The sequence below is a fragment of the Primulina huaijiensis genome, chromosome 7 (genome assembly GCF_012295235.1).
Source record: "Primulina huaijiensis isolate GDHJ02 chromosome 7, ASM1229523v2, whole genome shotgun sequence".
NCBI lineage: Eukaryota > Viridiplantae > Streptophyta > Magnoliopsida > Lamiales > Gesneriaceae > Primulina > Primulina huaijiensis.
The window spans coordinates 15,842,502-15,857,177 of NC_133312.1; the positions used below are offsets into that span (position 1 = coordinate 15,842,502).

The 14,676-nt window shown below is 34.5% G+C and overlaps 1 protein-coding gene across 3 annotated transcripts; it reads left to right on the top strand.

The window, feature by feature from the left end:
• The first annotated feature begins 1,101 nt into the window (after positions 1-1,101).
• Positions 1,102-13,330, top strand: LOC140980461 (uncharacterized). Of its 3 annotated transcripts, XR_012175955.1 has the most exons (20): positions 1,102-1,405; positions 5,243-5,346; positions 5,488-5,574; positions 5,780-5,855; positions 5,957-6,031; positions 6,156-6,209; positions 6,951-7,010; positions 7,134-7,250; positions 7,785-7,879; positions 7,970-8,175; positions 8,683-8,780; positions 8,989-9,092; positions 9,237-9,402; positions 9,657-9,779; positions 9,890-9,972; positions 10,123-10,261; positions 10,371-10,400; positions 10,583-10,653; positions 12,139-13,039; positions 13,130-13,330. XR_012175955.1 is itself a non-coding variant. In XM_073446277.1 (19 exons), exons 1-19 carry the CDS (start codon positions 1,367-1,369, stop codon positions 12,971-12,973), a joined length of 2,562 nt encoding a protein of 853 aa, XP_073302378.1. In that variant the 5' UTR covers positions 1,102-1,366; the 3' UTR covers positions 12,974-13,330. The 3 variants fall into 3 exon arrangements, 2 of the variants coding, with proteins under 2 accessions (XP_073302378.1, XP_073302380.1); XM_073446277.1 differs by having other exon boundaries at positions 12,139-13,330; XM_073446279.1 differs by having other exon boundaries at positions 12,142-13,330.
• Positions 13,331-14,676: the final 1,346 nt, after the last annotated feature.

Here is a 14,676-nt window from a genome sequence, read left to right on the forward strand (position 1 = left end):
GGAAAATGTAATAATGAGATTGCTCAGCAATATGCAAACCTGATGTGAAAAAATAAATCAATTTGTTGAGTTGTAGTTATGACTTAAGGAAAATGGTATCGAGAGATCCACAAAATGGAGTCATACACCAAGATAAAGTTTTGATTTTCTGTAAAAATTATAATAAAACAATATTTAAGAAACCTTAAGATAATGATTTATTGACTCTAGTACATATTAGAAAATATTAGAAAATAAGAAAAGGCCAAGAAACATACTGCCCACGTACGTGTTTTTCCAAGACGCCTTGCAAGTGCATCTATGCAATAAACAACATCTACTCGAGGTCTAGAACCAGAAACTGCACAAAGAATAGCCGACAAAAAATAACAGAAATCTGCATTTTACATATGCCCGAACTCCAAGGTGTAAATCATTGACTTTTTTTTTATCAAGAAAATAAAATAAAAGGAAACTGAAACACAAAATCAGGAAACCAATAAACCAAGAGTTGTGGGCAATGATACATCCAAAGAATGGAAATATAATTCAAACAACTCTAAAGAACACGTACATGGGCAGTATGATTCAAGTACAAAATGGAGTAATACACCAAGATAGTCCGTCTCCACGATCCTGACATCTTCGACTAAACAGGTTGAAGGGTTACAACATGAATTTATAATTTCTTGGTTAAACTCGAATCTTATGTTAACCATTTCCTGGTTCATCTTTTACCTTATGTTTTAACTAAAAATCCTTATGTTACATCAAATCCCAAAACTTAAATAAATTTTTTATTATCTCAATTTAATTCCAAGTTACAAATAAATATAGATCATATCATAATAAGGTAATGATTTAGAACGAATAATTTAGTATGTCATTCATACTAATCTATTAAATATAAAAATTATAAGCAGTAAATAAAAACGAAAAATAAACAACAAAATAATTTTACAAAGTTGTAATCAGAACTTGAAGTTTTTATTTAGATTTATAAGAAAAGTTGTTTAGAGATAGAATACAGGGAAGAAAATGTAAAACTATGAGTTACATTACATATCATTATTTATCTTTTTTTTTTTAAAAATAATCTATAAAATATTTCTTTATATGCCAAATTAAGTTAAATTAAATAAAATCTTTGGCCACAGTCGATCTTTGTTCCTTCTCTTTCGATCTTCGAAAATTAGGGTTTTTCTCTGCACCTAACTCCAATTTCTTTGCCTAAATACCCATCTGCTGCCGTGGTATCCCACTTGTTAGATTCTAATTCAGGGTTTTCAGATCTATTGAGCTCCCTGTTTCTCTTTGTTGCGTACTTTTCTTTTCTGTCCGCCGAGACGCACACGATTTTGTATCTGAATACTGGCTAAGTGACAGCATGTTTTGGAAGCTCACTGCTCTGTCTGCTTCTTCTCCTGTAAGTTAAACGAGTTGATGTTTTTATTTTTGATTATATCTTTGTTGCTGGGATGTCGATTATGAACTTTGAAATTTTAGCATCAATGACCTTTATCTGGTTATTTTGTCATTTCTCTGTGGTTTCGGGTAGCTAGAAATGTAAATTGGTATACCCTGAATTTGCTATTGAGAATGGCTATGACGTCTTAACACATGTTACCTATTCACAATTAATTGATTTGCTTAATTATATGTTTTTGCTTAGGAAATTATGGATTAGTCGCTTGCATGTTATTCTACCAAATTTTCTGTTATCGGATTTTGCTGAATTGCAAAATTTTAGCCCTAAAGGAAGTTCGCATACAGATGTGCTTTATATAATAGACTGAGATTGGTCAGGGGATTGTGATAACAATTAGCATCAAACAGCATAAGATATTCTGGATCTCTTTTAATCTTTTGAATTGTAGTGCTTCATGGAGCATCGAAGAATATGTCAACAATTGTACTCAAATTCATGTGGTCTTGAATCACGGGACAAGGCAGACTTTTCCATACTTTTCTAATTCTGTTGTAATGTGCATCACTATTTTTGACATAGAAGGGGAATTGATCAACAATTTTGAAGTAATATTTTTTTAGCTCTTATCGCCGTCATGTATCATTCGAGTTACCGATGATTAAATCACCTCTTACTTTCCAAGTGTGACCATCTGTGTTTGAGATCAGTCTATCTACCTTTATGGTATAATGGATTCCTGGTTTTCTGAATTTTTCGTTTTGAGTGTTTGGATACCACATAATTGACTTCCGTTCGTGATTTACATGGTGCTATATAATTACTGAATTAGTGACCATGACTTGTTCAGATGTGATCAAGCGTGACCTTGTAAATCATTCATAAAACTGTCAAACACTGCCAGGGGTAAAAAGTGTTGTTGCCATTGGTGCAACTTCCTTGTAAAAAGTTGATCATAGTTTAAAAACCTAAATAAGAAATTTATCTCAACTTAAAGATAATATCAGCGCATTCAAAATTCACAAGAATGGAAAATGTGGAACACTGCTTGGAAGGTGCTTGCTTAACCTCGTAACGCAACCACAACTCACACAACCACTTCATAATCCCTTTCCGAAGTTTCATAGGCAATAATGACAACATTCTTATAAAAGAAAGATATTTAATCAGTAGAAGCATTTTCATCATCACGAACCAAACTGATCAAATATAAAGCTTACAAATCAAACAAAATATCATGACATCCTTAAGGCAATTCAGCCACTTGATCTAAATCAGTAAACCTCGTTCTGAAAATCATAATAGATAAAAGAAAAAGGGCTAGTCTAAAATGTCTTAGTAATGATCAATATATTAGCGTAAAGTAAATATCAATAATTATTTAAGAAGCGTTAATAACTGTTAATATAGCATGACAGATTAATGTAAAAAAATCTCCGGAAATGGTCATTGGCAAAGGTTGCTGGTAAAAGCTTAGGAGGCGAAGTGGTGAACATCGTGGCTAAAGCTAAAGAGATGGCTCCCATCCGATTTACGGCATACCACTTTCTCCCATTTGTCACTTAGAACACATACCGACCATCATTCCTTTGAGTCAAGGTGAATTCACTTATTGGGTCGAAGTCTAGTTCAGACAAACCATGTATCTTGACAATTAGTTGTTGCTCGTTGTCCAGTGGACTGAATTTTTAGATCGAAGTTCGTTTTCCAATCTCCATGTCAATCAATTATGACACGGAGACTGGAAACTACAATTATAATATTTTATTTTAACCATTTTAACATCGCCTTTGTCCATTTTAACTTAGAAACAAGTGTCAAGGCTAAGAAATTCGTGGGCATAGTGTGAGGAAGTGTTAAACAGAAAATATGGGGAATTTAGGCGGCAAATAAGGAAAAATAATTTGTTCAGCCAGAAAATAAATTTAAAACAAAATCCGTAAAGAAAACAAACACCAAAATGCGGTTTGCAGGAGTTGAGGCTTGTTTTTCTTAACCTTTGAAGTCATGGTTTGAATACGAAGATTGTTAAACAAATATCGTAATACATTTGTCAGTATGCCACCAGTTATTAAAGACTCTGGAAATGACTATTTCCGGTAGCCAAAAGACAATACTTGATCATTTGGTACTGATCAGTTAGGATTTTATAAAGTGTTTCGCATAAAAATCATAGATCATGATAAAACACATGCTTGGGAAAAAAATTGGCCACACATAGAAGACAGCTCGTGTGCCACCCAGAATACTGTTTTTAGATATTCTGGACAATTTCCCATGGATTTAAGACATTCTGGAAAATTTTCATGATTTGTAGATTTGTAATTTATTTGCTATGAAGTTTTGAATATGGCCTAATGCATACCTGGATACAGTTTATTATAGAATTATAGAAATGGTTTTAAAATGATTAGACGTACTTTCATTTTGAGAAACCATAAAATATTGTTATTTTGTTAACAAAAATTGACTGTGTAAGGAATATTGAAAGCACAGAGAAAGTAAGTTACTGAGTTAAAAAATAAGACAGTTTTTTAAAAACCCCTTCGACATACCTGATGAAAATTATTATATTATTCTTCTTAATATAATCTCATCCCTTTTTGTTGACTTGCACGAGTGCATATTTGGATCTTGGATATTATCTCTATATTCCATACTAATATTATCTTTACAAATTAGATCACCATCCTAGTATCGTGTCCTCTGATTGTATCAATTCTGGCTGATTTTATTGTGGTACTATTCTAATCTCTGCTGATCGTCTCATTATATCGATCTTATCTCAATTGATTTTCTCATTGAATTTCAATTGTCTCCACATAAATCTCAATGACCAAAACTTGTAATCACTGACACTGCACTGAATGACTGAACCAATAAGATAATTTATAATTCAGTGACATGGAGGCTAGAAAACTATTATAACTATATTTTAGGTGTTTAAATATTTTATTTTATTATTCCAAACAAGAAAATTCCATTTGATATGTATACTGATTTATGTTTGTACGCATATGAATTATGATATACATAATTGTATGTATGTAATGTCCTTTCTTCATTCCAATATGAAGTAATTTGAAATTCTCCTCTCAAATACTTCCTCAAATCCAAATCCTTTGATCCAAAAACAACCTTATGCATTTTTTAAATATATTTGAAAAATAACATGTCAATTATTTTTATTTTGAAAATATAACTTTCTAATTAGTTTCAACTAAGCACCTTAAATATTCGAGGTTTCTGAGAAAACGTATTAATATGAAGTTGATGCGATATGTACCCGACCAAATATACAAAATTAATAAAATACTAAATATTACTAAAAAAACAAATCATCTAAATATTACTAAAAAGTTTTGGAGCAGATGCGATCAGCAAATCATGGGGTTTTGATATCTTTTTCTGACATTTTTTCAATTTGAAATACACTTATAATAAATGAAAAACACAATCATTGACAAGAACTAAAACAGCAGAAGCATTGGGGAAAAAATTTGTGCAATTTCAGGGTATATTAACACCAGATTATACCCTACTTGTAGATGAAATATTTTTCAACTGACTACCCAGTTTACCAAAGTTTTACAAATTTTAGAGCCAACCCGGTCTAATCAAGATATTGACTAGGTTTGGTGTCAACCTTTTGTTTTCCTTGACAATTTTTGAGCCAATGACTCTGGTTGTCTAAAGATTATCAAATGACTTGGTCCATTATCTTGGTTCATCAATCTTCCACTGTAAATATGGTCCTCTTAGTTATTTGTTCTGTTCGTTTGTAACTTACTTTTGTCCTTTTCATAGATAATGTTCTAACACATTCTATCACTTCAGGTTGAGTCAGTGCTGGACAAGGAAAATTTTACATTGGAAGACCTTTTGGACGAAGAAGAGATAATTCAAGAATGCAAAGCATTAAACAGCCGCCTAATAAATTTGTACGCCATTTCCTCTTCTGCATCTGCATGTTACTGTTGATCACATATATTATTAACAACTTATGCACATGTTCTATTTTACGTGAATATATCATTATGGCGTTGATTCCGTTTATGACATTAAAAGATTCTTTGTTTCAGTTTGAGAGATCGGGCTCAGGTTGAACAGATGCTGCGATATATTGTAGAGGAGCCCGCGGAGGATGCAGTCAGCAGGCGGACTTTCAAGTATGGCAATTTAAAGAACTAGGAAGGATCATTATTATTCAAATGTCAAACTGTGTGCTTTACTATGCATATACATATCTGTAGACCCTTATTCCAATAACTGTTTGTTAGAAAGTTGAAATGGTAGGTACAAGAAAGTCTATCGCATCGTGTTGGTTCTTGAGGAAGATTTCTTTTTGGCTCAAAATCTGGTTTTGTAATGTAGGTTTCCTTTCATTGCCTGTGAAATTTTTACATGTGAAATTGATGTCATCTTGAAGACATTGGTGGAGGAAGATGAGGTGAGGTTATCCTATCTAAGAGTTAGCATAGACGACTAAATGGGAAATCTTGGTTCACCTTACCCATTTATGGTTCAATCAACTTCTCTATCTTGTTTCAGCTCATGGATTTGCTCTTTTCTTTCCTGGAACCAAGCCGTCCTCATAGTGCATTGTTGGCTGGATATTTCAGCAAGGTACAGATCGATTGCTTTGCAATTGAGTTCAGTATCTCTTACTCAATGTTACTTAACTGGAATTATAGCATAGAAGGGAATGAAGTAACCGAAGGTGCAGTTTTTAACTTCTGGTTTTTTGCAGGTTGTAGTGTGCCTCATGCTGCGGAAAACTATTCCCCTCATGAATTACGTCAAGGTGACTTAAGTTGAACCTCTTCGATTATGTACAATATAATGCAATTCAAGTTTAAATAGGAAATCACTGAATGTATCTCCTGTCATCTTTCTTTTTCTTCTACCCATCCTGAGTTAAGAGTTGATGGAAGAAAATTTTTAAGTTGAAAGTTTTTGGTAATCTTCTGCTTTATGTAATTCCTATGACCTTATCGGTACTTATCGTTCTGAGTAGGTAGTCAATGTGCTTCACACCAAGTTCTGTTGCAGCTGTTTAATAGTGCTAACAGTTAAGCCTATTGATTTTTTTCGCCTTCTAATTGGCAATAATAATTTATGAAATTCTATGATAGATTACTCAATGTTTCTGTTTGCCAGCACACTTGCGGGGTAGTTAAATAGCAAGTTGGGTAAAATATATCTCCACCAGTGCCTGGTTTGCGCCACTTGCTCTCTTCATTTAAGCAAAAAAGAGTTAAAAACTCCGTGATTATTTACACTTCTGCAATAAATCTTTTTCAAACAAAGAACAAAATTGCCAAAAGTCTAGATGATGTTGAGAATTGACTGCTTTGATGAGTTTTCAGAAGCTTGAGGCTAGTATTTTTTCATCACTTATATTTGTCCATTAACATGAAAAACCCACATGTATTTCCAAAATTAGTTGGATGATGTGCTACTTGAATTTTCTTTTTCCCTGATCTTTATAAACACAATATTTTCTGCCCTAGTCAATGTAATGTCTGATGTTGATTTCTTGCAGGCTCACCAAGAAGTGTTTGTGCAGCTGGTCGATTTGATTGGTATCACGTCCATCATGGAGGTTGGGCGCATGTATATGTGGCTATCTTTGGATTGAGCAGTTTGTTGCTCTTAATCTTTTTGCATCGATTTGTTTTAGAGTTTTGGTTGTGATATTCTCTCCTAATTCAGCTTTTACTATCAGGTTTTGGTACGACTTGTAGGTGCAGACGATCAACTTTATCCCAGTTCTTTGGATGTGATGCAGTGGCTGACGAGTAGCAATTTATTAGAAATGATTGTGGATAAACTTAATATTTTGGTGAGTTAAAACAGCTATTGTTGTGTCATTATTGGGAACATACTGTTGGTTGAGCAAGCATATCAATTCATTGAGCTGTGTGGTTTTGACTATTAATTGGTTGACAACTGATCCACCCTTCACATAATTCCACTTTTATATTATACTTATATTTCATATTATGTTACTCTTGAGAGTCCAAGGTATTTTTTCTTTCTTCAACTCTTTGTGCACATGAATAGTACTGCTGTTTTCTCCTGAAGCTACTCATCATACACGTTAATTCTTTTAACTTTTGTTTGAATTGTTTCAATGTAGCTGCCATGTGGTTATATTCGGATTTAATTCATTGTTTGTCATGAACGTACGAAACATACAAACTCATTGAACATTCATTACTAAATTATTTTTATGAAATAGATGGAGGAAGAACTTTTGGGTATTTAGAGGATATACTATTTGGATAGGGTATTGAATTATATTTTTCTGATTCACACTTCATGTAGTGGCTTTGTTATGTATCTGAATCTAAAGATTATTTCTTATACTTTCCAGAGTTCTCCTGAAGTGCATGCTAACGCAGCAGAAACTTTATGTGCTATAACCAGAAATGCACCATCACCTATGTTCACTAAACTATCCAGTCCAAGGTATTGTCTTCCGACTCTAGGTTCTTGTTTTTGTTGTGTACTTATAAATGAGATGATGGGTTTGAGTTACTAGCCTTTTTTGCTTTGCAGTTTTGTTGAGAGGATCTTTGCCCATGCACTTGAAGACTCACAATCAAAATCTTCCCTCGTTCACTCACTGTCTGTCTGTATTTCATTGTTGGATCCGAAGAGATCGATTTCTTCACCAGTGATGTATTCTTTCAGAAGTCAACACACGTATGAATCAACGATAAATGTTAAACCCGATACTGTTGGTGCAATGCTTCCAAAACTTGGTTAGTTTACAATAGAAGCTGATGTGCCATTTGCTGATACTTATGGTCAACTCTCTCGACTTCATCCCCCAATCTCCAGTAAAAAAATAAAAAAACCTTTCATAAACTAACTTCGTTCTTTGTTTTAAATTTATGTTGGAATTCGATATGGGAATGCGAAGGGGTTACTGTAGAGGTGAGGTGATGCAGTTGTGTGAATCATGAAAAGTATTTTGGTAAGAGTAAAGTTGAGTCTGAAAATTCGCATGAATGGATTTTGGGTGGACGAAGCTGAATTTTTACTTTCTGTTTGTTTCTTTGTTTCATTGTGCTGCTACTTTGTACACGATCTTGAAATATTCATATTTTGGAAGTTGAGGGTAAATTTTTTGAACTCTATAAATGGCCAGAATCCAGATATCAACTGGTGATGCCATTCTTTATCTTGTAAAATTTGGATTAAGGTGTGTCACAATATTGTTATTGGCTGAACACAGCTGTAATAAGCATCTAAATGTTTATGTTCAGGGGAGTTGCTTATTCTTTTGAATGTCTCATCGGATGAAAAGATGCTACCAACAACATATGGTGAACTGAGACCCCCTCTTGGAAAACATCGTCTAAAGGTTAATTGACATGCTATTGTGGTCATTTGTTTTCCTAAAGCCCTCACTACTGTTTGATGCATCTGAAAATTTTAGTTGGTTCGGGTTAGGGAGAGCCATGGACAGTGATACATGTGCTCATGTAATACCATTGATCCATAAATATGCATGTCTGAATTTTCTTAACTGGTTATTTTACATTGTCTGTCGTGGTGGTACCTGATTGTAGATCGTCGAATTCATTGCGGTGCTTCTTAAAACTGGCAACTTGGTGGCAGAGAAAGAATTGGTTAACTCAGGAACTATTGAGAGAGTCCTGAATCTCTTTCTTGAGTAAATTCCATTACTCTAGTACTTTGCCTTTTGAATTACACGCTCTTGGTTGCTATGAAGAAGAGCTCCACGTTCTTCTTCAATCGTACTTGCAGGCCAAGCTCATGAGTGCAGATGGTGTTTCTAAATTATTGTCTTCTGCAGATATCCATACAACAATGCTTTGCATCACCACGTGGAGAGCATAGTATATTCTTGCTTGGACAGCACAGATGTTGCCATTCGTGATCATCTTCTCCTGGAGTGTCATTTGGTTGAAAAAATTCTTCAAACAGAGAAAAGTCCCATGCTCTCTGGTGATCTTGGTCAGGTAATTTTTTGGTTAAAAATTATTGAAGTTTTCAGTTCATGTAGCTTGTGTTGACTTCTCCCTTTTCTGGAGAAGTGATGTGGTTTCTTTTTGCTTTGATGGTAAGAAAGTTGATACCTCAGATTTATGCCTCGGAAACAATTCCTTGTCATGAACTATGAAAGTGTAAATGCTCGAATTAGTTTTTCTGGTAGATTACAAATTTTGACTTCAGACCTCCTGGGTCTCTCATTGGCTTTTTTCTACTCAATCAGCCAACTGTGCCAACATCTGGGAGGCAGGCTCCTAAGGCTGGATACTTTGGACACCTAACAAGAATATCAAATAAATTAGTTCAGTTGGGAAGCAATGATACTCGAATTCAAATGCATCTTCAGGTGGGTCTCTGGGTGTAATTTTAGATTATAACGATGTTTATGCTAATTTTTCTGCCACACAATCAATTTAATTTACTTGTGTCTTCTCATGCAAACTTGATATTCTTCAGGAAAATAGTGAGTGGAACGAGTGGCTCTCCACTGGCTTACAGGAGCGCAATATGATGGAGAACGTTTATCGATGGGCTTGCGGGTATGACTTTCTGTGTGTCACGAGGATTGATCACAGAGTAAAACTTTGTATAATCGTGCAAATATCACTCTATTTTTGCATACCTAGGTATTTTCTGCTCTACTGGGCTATGGTTCCTTAAAATGATGGATTGTTCTCTCTCTACTGCAGGCGACCCACTGCATTGCACGACAGGAACAGAGAGAGTGATGAAGAAGACGTTCATGATAGGGATTATGATGTTGCAGCTCTGGCAAATAATTTGAGCCAAGCATTTAGATACACCATGTATGATAATGATGATGCTGAGGTAAACATGAGACACAAAAGAAAGCTGTTTTATAGCTGCTGCTAACTATCTTCGGAGCTGAATATGTAATTGGTGAGTATAATTTATGGTTTTCATCTCTTGATTGCAGGGTCATGGATCTCTTGATCGTGATGATGAGGTAATTCGCATAACCACCTTTCCTTTACTATTATTCTTGGAACAAATGAAAACAAAAGGCGTCTTGCCAATCAGGGTTATTAGTTATGAAAGACAATACCTACGGGTAATTAGTTTTTTCGTTTGCCATTCCTTTTTGAATTATTGTTCTTATGTGAGATTTTCAAATTTGTCAAATTTTAGGATGTCTACTTTGATGATGAATCTGCTGAAGTCGTGATTTCATCCCTAAGGTTGGGTAATGAGCAAGGGAGGTGAGTTTCATTGGCTTCTATCAGTTAATTTAGAAAAAGAACTAATTAGATACACAAGTAAATTACAAGGAGTTTTTTCATTTGAGCCTACTTGTAGCGTCCTTACCCGAGCCACTACTAAACAGACTAATAAGAATGCAAAATTTAAAACTTGATAACAATAATTAAACAGCGGAAACCAAATAACTTAATCGTCTTACAACCCGTACGAAAACAGAACAATAATATTAGTCTTAAATGTTAATATAACCATATCGAAAACATAATCCTGCACGAGAATACGAGAAACCAAATAAAATCTTCACTGGATCACCACCGAAAACCCAATTGCTCTAGCCGTTGTTTTGGCCGTCCGAACCGACAACCTAAGACCTGCCCCACGGAATGAGATGTCCAAGATGAAAACAATGACGTGAGTTACAATTGCCCAATACGAGAATGTACAAGTATACAAACTGATATCATGTATGTGAAATGCAATATGTTTGGATATCAATGATCAAGTCAAGAATCTGATGCTCAGTCTAGAGGCGACTGAGTCTCTTGTGTGCCCTAGACACGTTTTGGCTCTCACACTCATCATCAAGACGTGAACCTATAATTTCCAAGGTCATCAGAGCTCACGGGTCTTGTTGGACACTGTAGCTCTCGATGTATAACCGTCCATAATACAGAATAGGGCTGAGCGGCCTCGCAAACGAGGTATATCTCAAAAGATATCAGGTTCAACCTGATATGTCATGCATAGTATGCCAAAGCAGTAAAACATGTATCACGCAACAGATAAATATGCACCATATAAGGGTATATACTACGCTTGGATATATCAGTTAGTACATCACGTACATCACCAAAACAATCTGACAGAAAATTTACTCGTCTGAACCTAGACAATACCAACATAATGAAATCACTATCAAGTCTGATCCTGAATTAACAAACATGTTTCAAAGTTCTTCCTAATGATTCTTAAATCACTGTGTAAGGCTTTATAGGATTGTACCTGCATCCGTCGTCAGCCCGTTGATGATATCTCGATCTGCGAGTCTCAGTTCACCCTTCTCGACACTTAACTGCCTAGCCTAAGATATATGAATAGAACTCGAGAGAGAGTAGCTGAGGGAAAGCGGTGTAGGAAACAAATGAAATCAGCTTCTATTTATAGATTGTATCTGGACTAGTTCAGAAGATCCGAAATCAATCTTAATTGCAACGTGTTAAAATCTCATTCGTCTAGTTGAATTTCTCGAGACAATGTAATCTGAAGTTAATTGGGTGGTCCATTTTAAATTCGGTATATCCTAACAGGTTGATCCCGAATTATCAAATCCTTAATAATATTTAATTAATTATTCTTTAATAATTTCTTAATTAGTACTTAATTCAAAATAAGGAGTCGGGGCATTACATTACTTTTTGTGTCCTTTGTGGTAGGCCAGTTTCATGACTTATTTATGTATGACCTTACTTATTTTTCCTTTGAAGCAGTTTGTTCACAAATTCCAACTGGTTTGCATTCCAAGATGATGATAGAAATGGAGACGTGAGTATGAGAGCATCAACGTCATCTTACATGATGGATGATAATAACCTGAATGGAACATCAAACGGTAGCAGCAGTAGTGATGATGAGGTAGTAGTTGGGGAGGATGATGAGTTGGAGAGCAAAATTTCTGCCCATGGCTCATCTAGTCCCAATGCAAAAGTCTTCCAAGGATTTAATGCCATCAGTAACAAGGGAAGCGAGTCATTTTCCGAACCCAAGAACAACATTACCCCTGGTGACCCGGCTTTCTTTCCCTTCGAGAATCCAGACAGTGACGACCCATTTGGAGAAGACAGATCTATACCCGAATGGGTGGCATGGGGTGAAACATCCGATTTTCAAGTTAGTGGCTCTACTGTGAATCCATTTGATGATCCGACTGATGTTAACAACAATCTTGCAGATTCAGCAAAGGCGAGCTCTCCCCCTGTACCTCCATCTTCTAGTGACGACACCATATCAAACGGGACAACATCTACTTCTACAGATGCCAGAGATAGCTCATCTAAATCTGATTCAAGTAACAAAGGTGCTACTGTACCCTCGTTATTTGAAGAAGATGTTGAATTTGTGGGAGTGGAATTAGAGGGCACAGAGACGGCAATGGAACAAGCTCTGAAGGAAGGGATTGTAGGAGAAGCTGGGCCAATGAAAAGAAACACTGTTTCGAAGAAAACAGAAAAGGAGGATACAGACAATGATGGTGCAGTGATGAAGGAATTCAGCGATTCTAACTATTGGAAAGTTGAGCATGAGGTCACGGTTTTGGAGTAAATTAGCTGTCGTTTATGTTCTCATCGTCGAACATCCACTCTATCAATCGGGACCATTGGAGCGAAGGTATGTACAGTATATTTTTGTTCCAATTGCATTATAGGTTACACAGTTCGTTGTTCACTGGTTATTTATTGTACCATTTGTTGTACTAAGGTTGTTGAAGTTTGCTTAAAGAATATGGGGGTGCTTCCCCTATATTTGTTAGGTGTTTTACACTTATATTTTCATTAAATTTCGTAATTTGGGTATTATTCAGAGATTTTAGGAGAAAAATTGAGGACTCGTTATGGATTTTTTTTTTCTTTTTGTAATATATTGTCGTATTCTAGAAACCAAGATATGAAGATTTCACTAGATTTTTCCTTCCATAATTTAAAATATTTTTTCTACTTCATTTAATATTGTATATTTTTCATTTTATAATAACAATTTATACAAAAACTGGAGATATATTAAACATTCTACAGGGGGATGGGTTTTTGAAGCGTGTGTTCATGTTATTTATAGATATTAAATTAAAAATGCAATGGCTATTTATTGAAAAGTAACTGCATGTAGACCGTAACATATGTTCAGTGTGTACATATTTGTACAATGCAAATTTTGATTTAAATAAAGCTTATTTGATTTTCATTTGTTTTATGATTATTTTGTTAGTTCCTGTTTGTACGAGTTGCATTGTTTAAATTAATTTTGTAGTTGGAATAAAGTAATCTCGGATGGCCATCGAATTGCTGAGAATCAACAGGAACTCTGTATAAGTGATATCGGTTCAGTTTTTACTCTTTTGCTATTTTAAAAGTCAGACTTTTTAACAACTAACTTGGTAGCAAATATCATTTATCTAAAAGACCCTTTATTTTACCTTGAAAAATGCCTTTTATTTTTTTTCCAAATACAGCATCAACTTTAAACTTTCAAATTGAAAAAAGAATTGCTAAAAAAATAAGATGCTTAAATTTCCATTTTTTTCAAAACATGTTTAAATACGTGAAATTTTAGAAACATAGTTGCCAACCAAATAGGTTTATGGTCAATCATATATTTAGTATTGCAATTTTTGTAAAACCCTCTATGGTAGATTATTTTTTGAAAAATTTATATGAAATAAGTGTGTAAGTGAATGGTTTCCACATTTTATGCAATTACTGAAACGTTAACTATTTTTTAATTTTAAAATCCTACTAAATATTTTTTAAATTTGAACACCAAATTCGAACTTCATAATTAAACTAAATAAACATTTTCATAATCCAAAATAATTTAACATCTACAAATTTAAAGTGCATAAAATCCTAAATCATAAATGATGAGAAGTTCATTTACTCTAATGACAATTAACTATTAAACAATAATTATTTGATTTAAAGCACCAGCCGAAAAAAAAGTTTAAAATACTTTAAAATAGACCCTAGGGTCTAGAAAAATTTTGGCATGACCTCCATGCAAATAGGAAATCCGAAAAAATCAAGCAGTAGTTCATATCAAAATATACTCCGAATAGAGCAATTAAAACAAAAATCGAAGTCAAACAACCTATAGCCGCACTGGCCAGACAAAGCATAAATTAAAACTTACCAAGTACTTACCAGATTATAAAAAAGACAGGGTCGACTCAGAATATCACAAAAACAATCAAATATCACTACAGATACGCGGGGCATCACCCCGGCAAATAAACTACAACACAAGACTGAAAC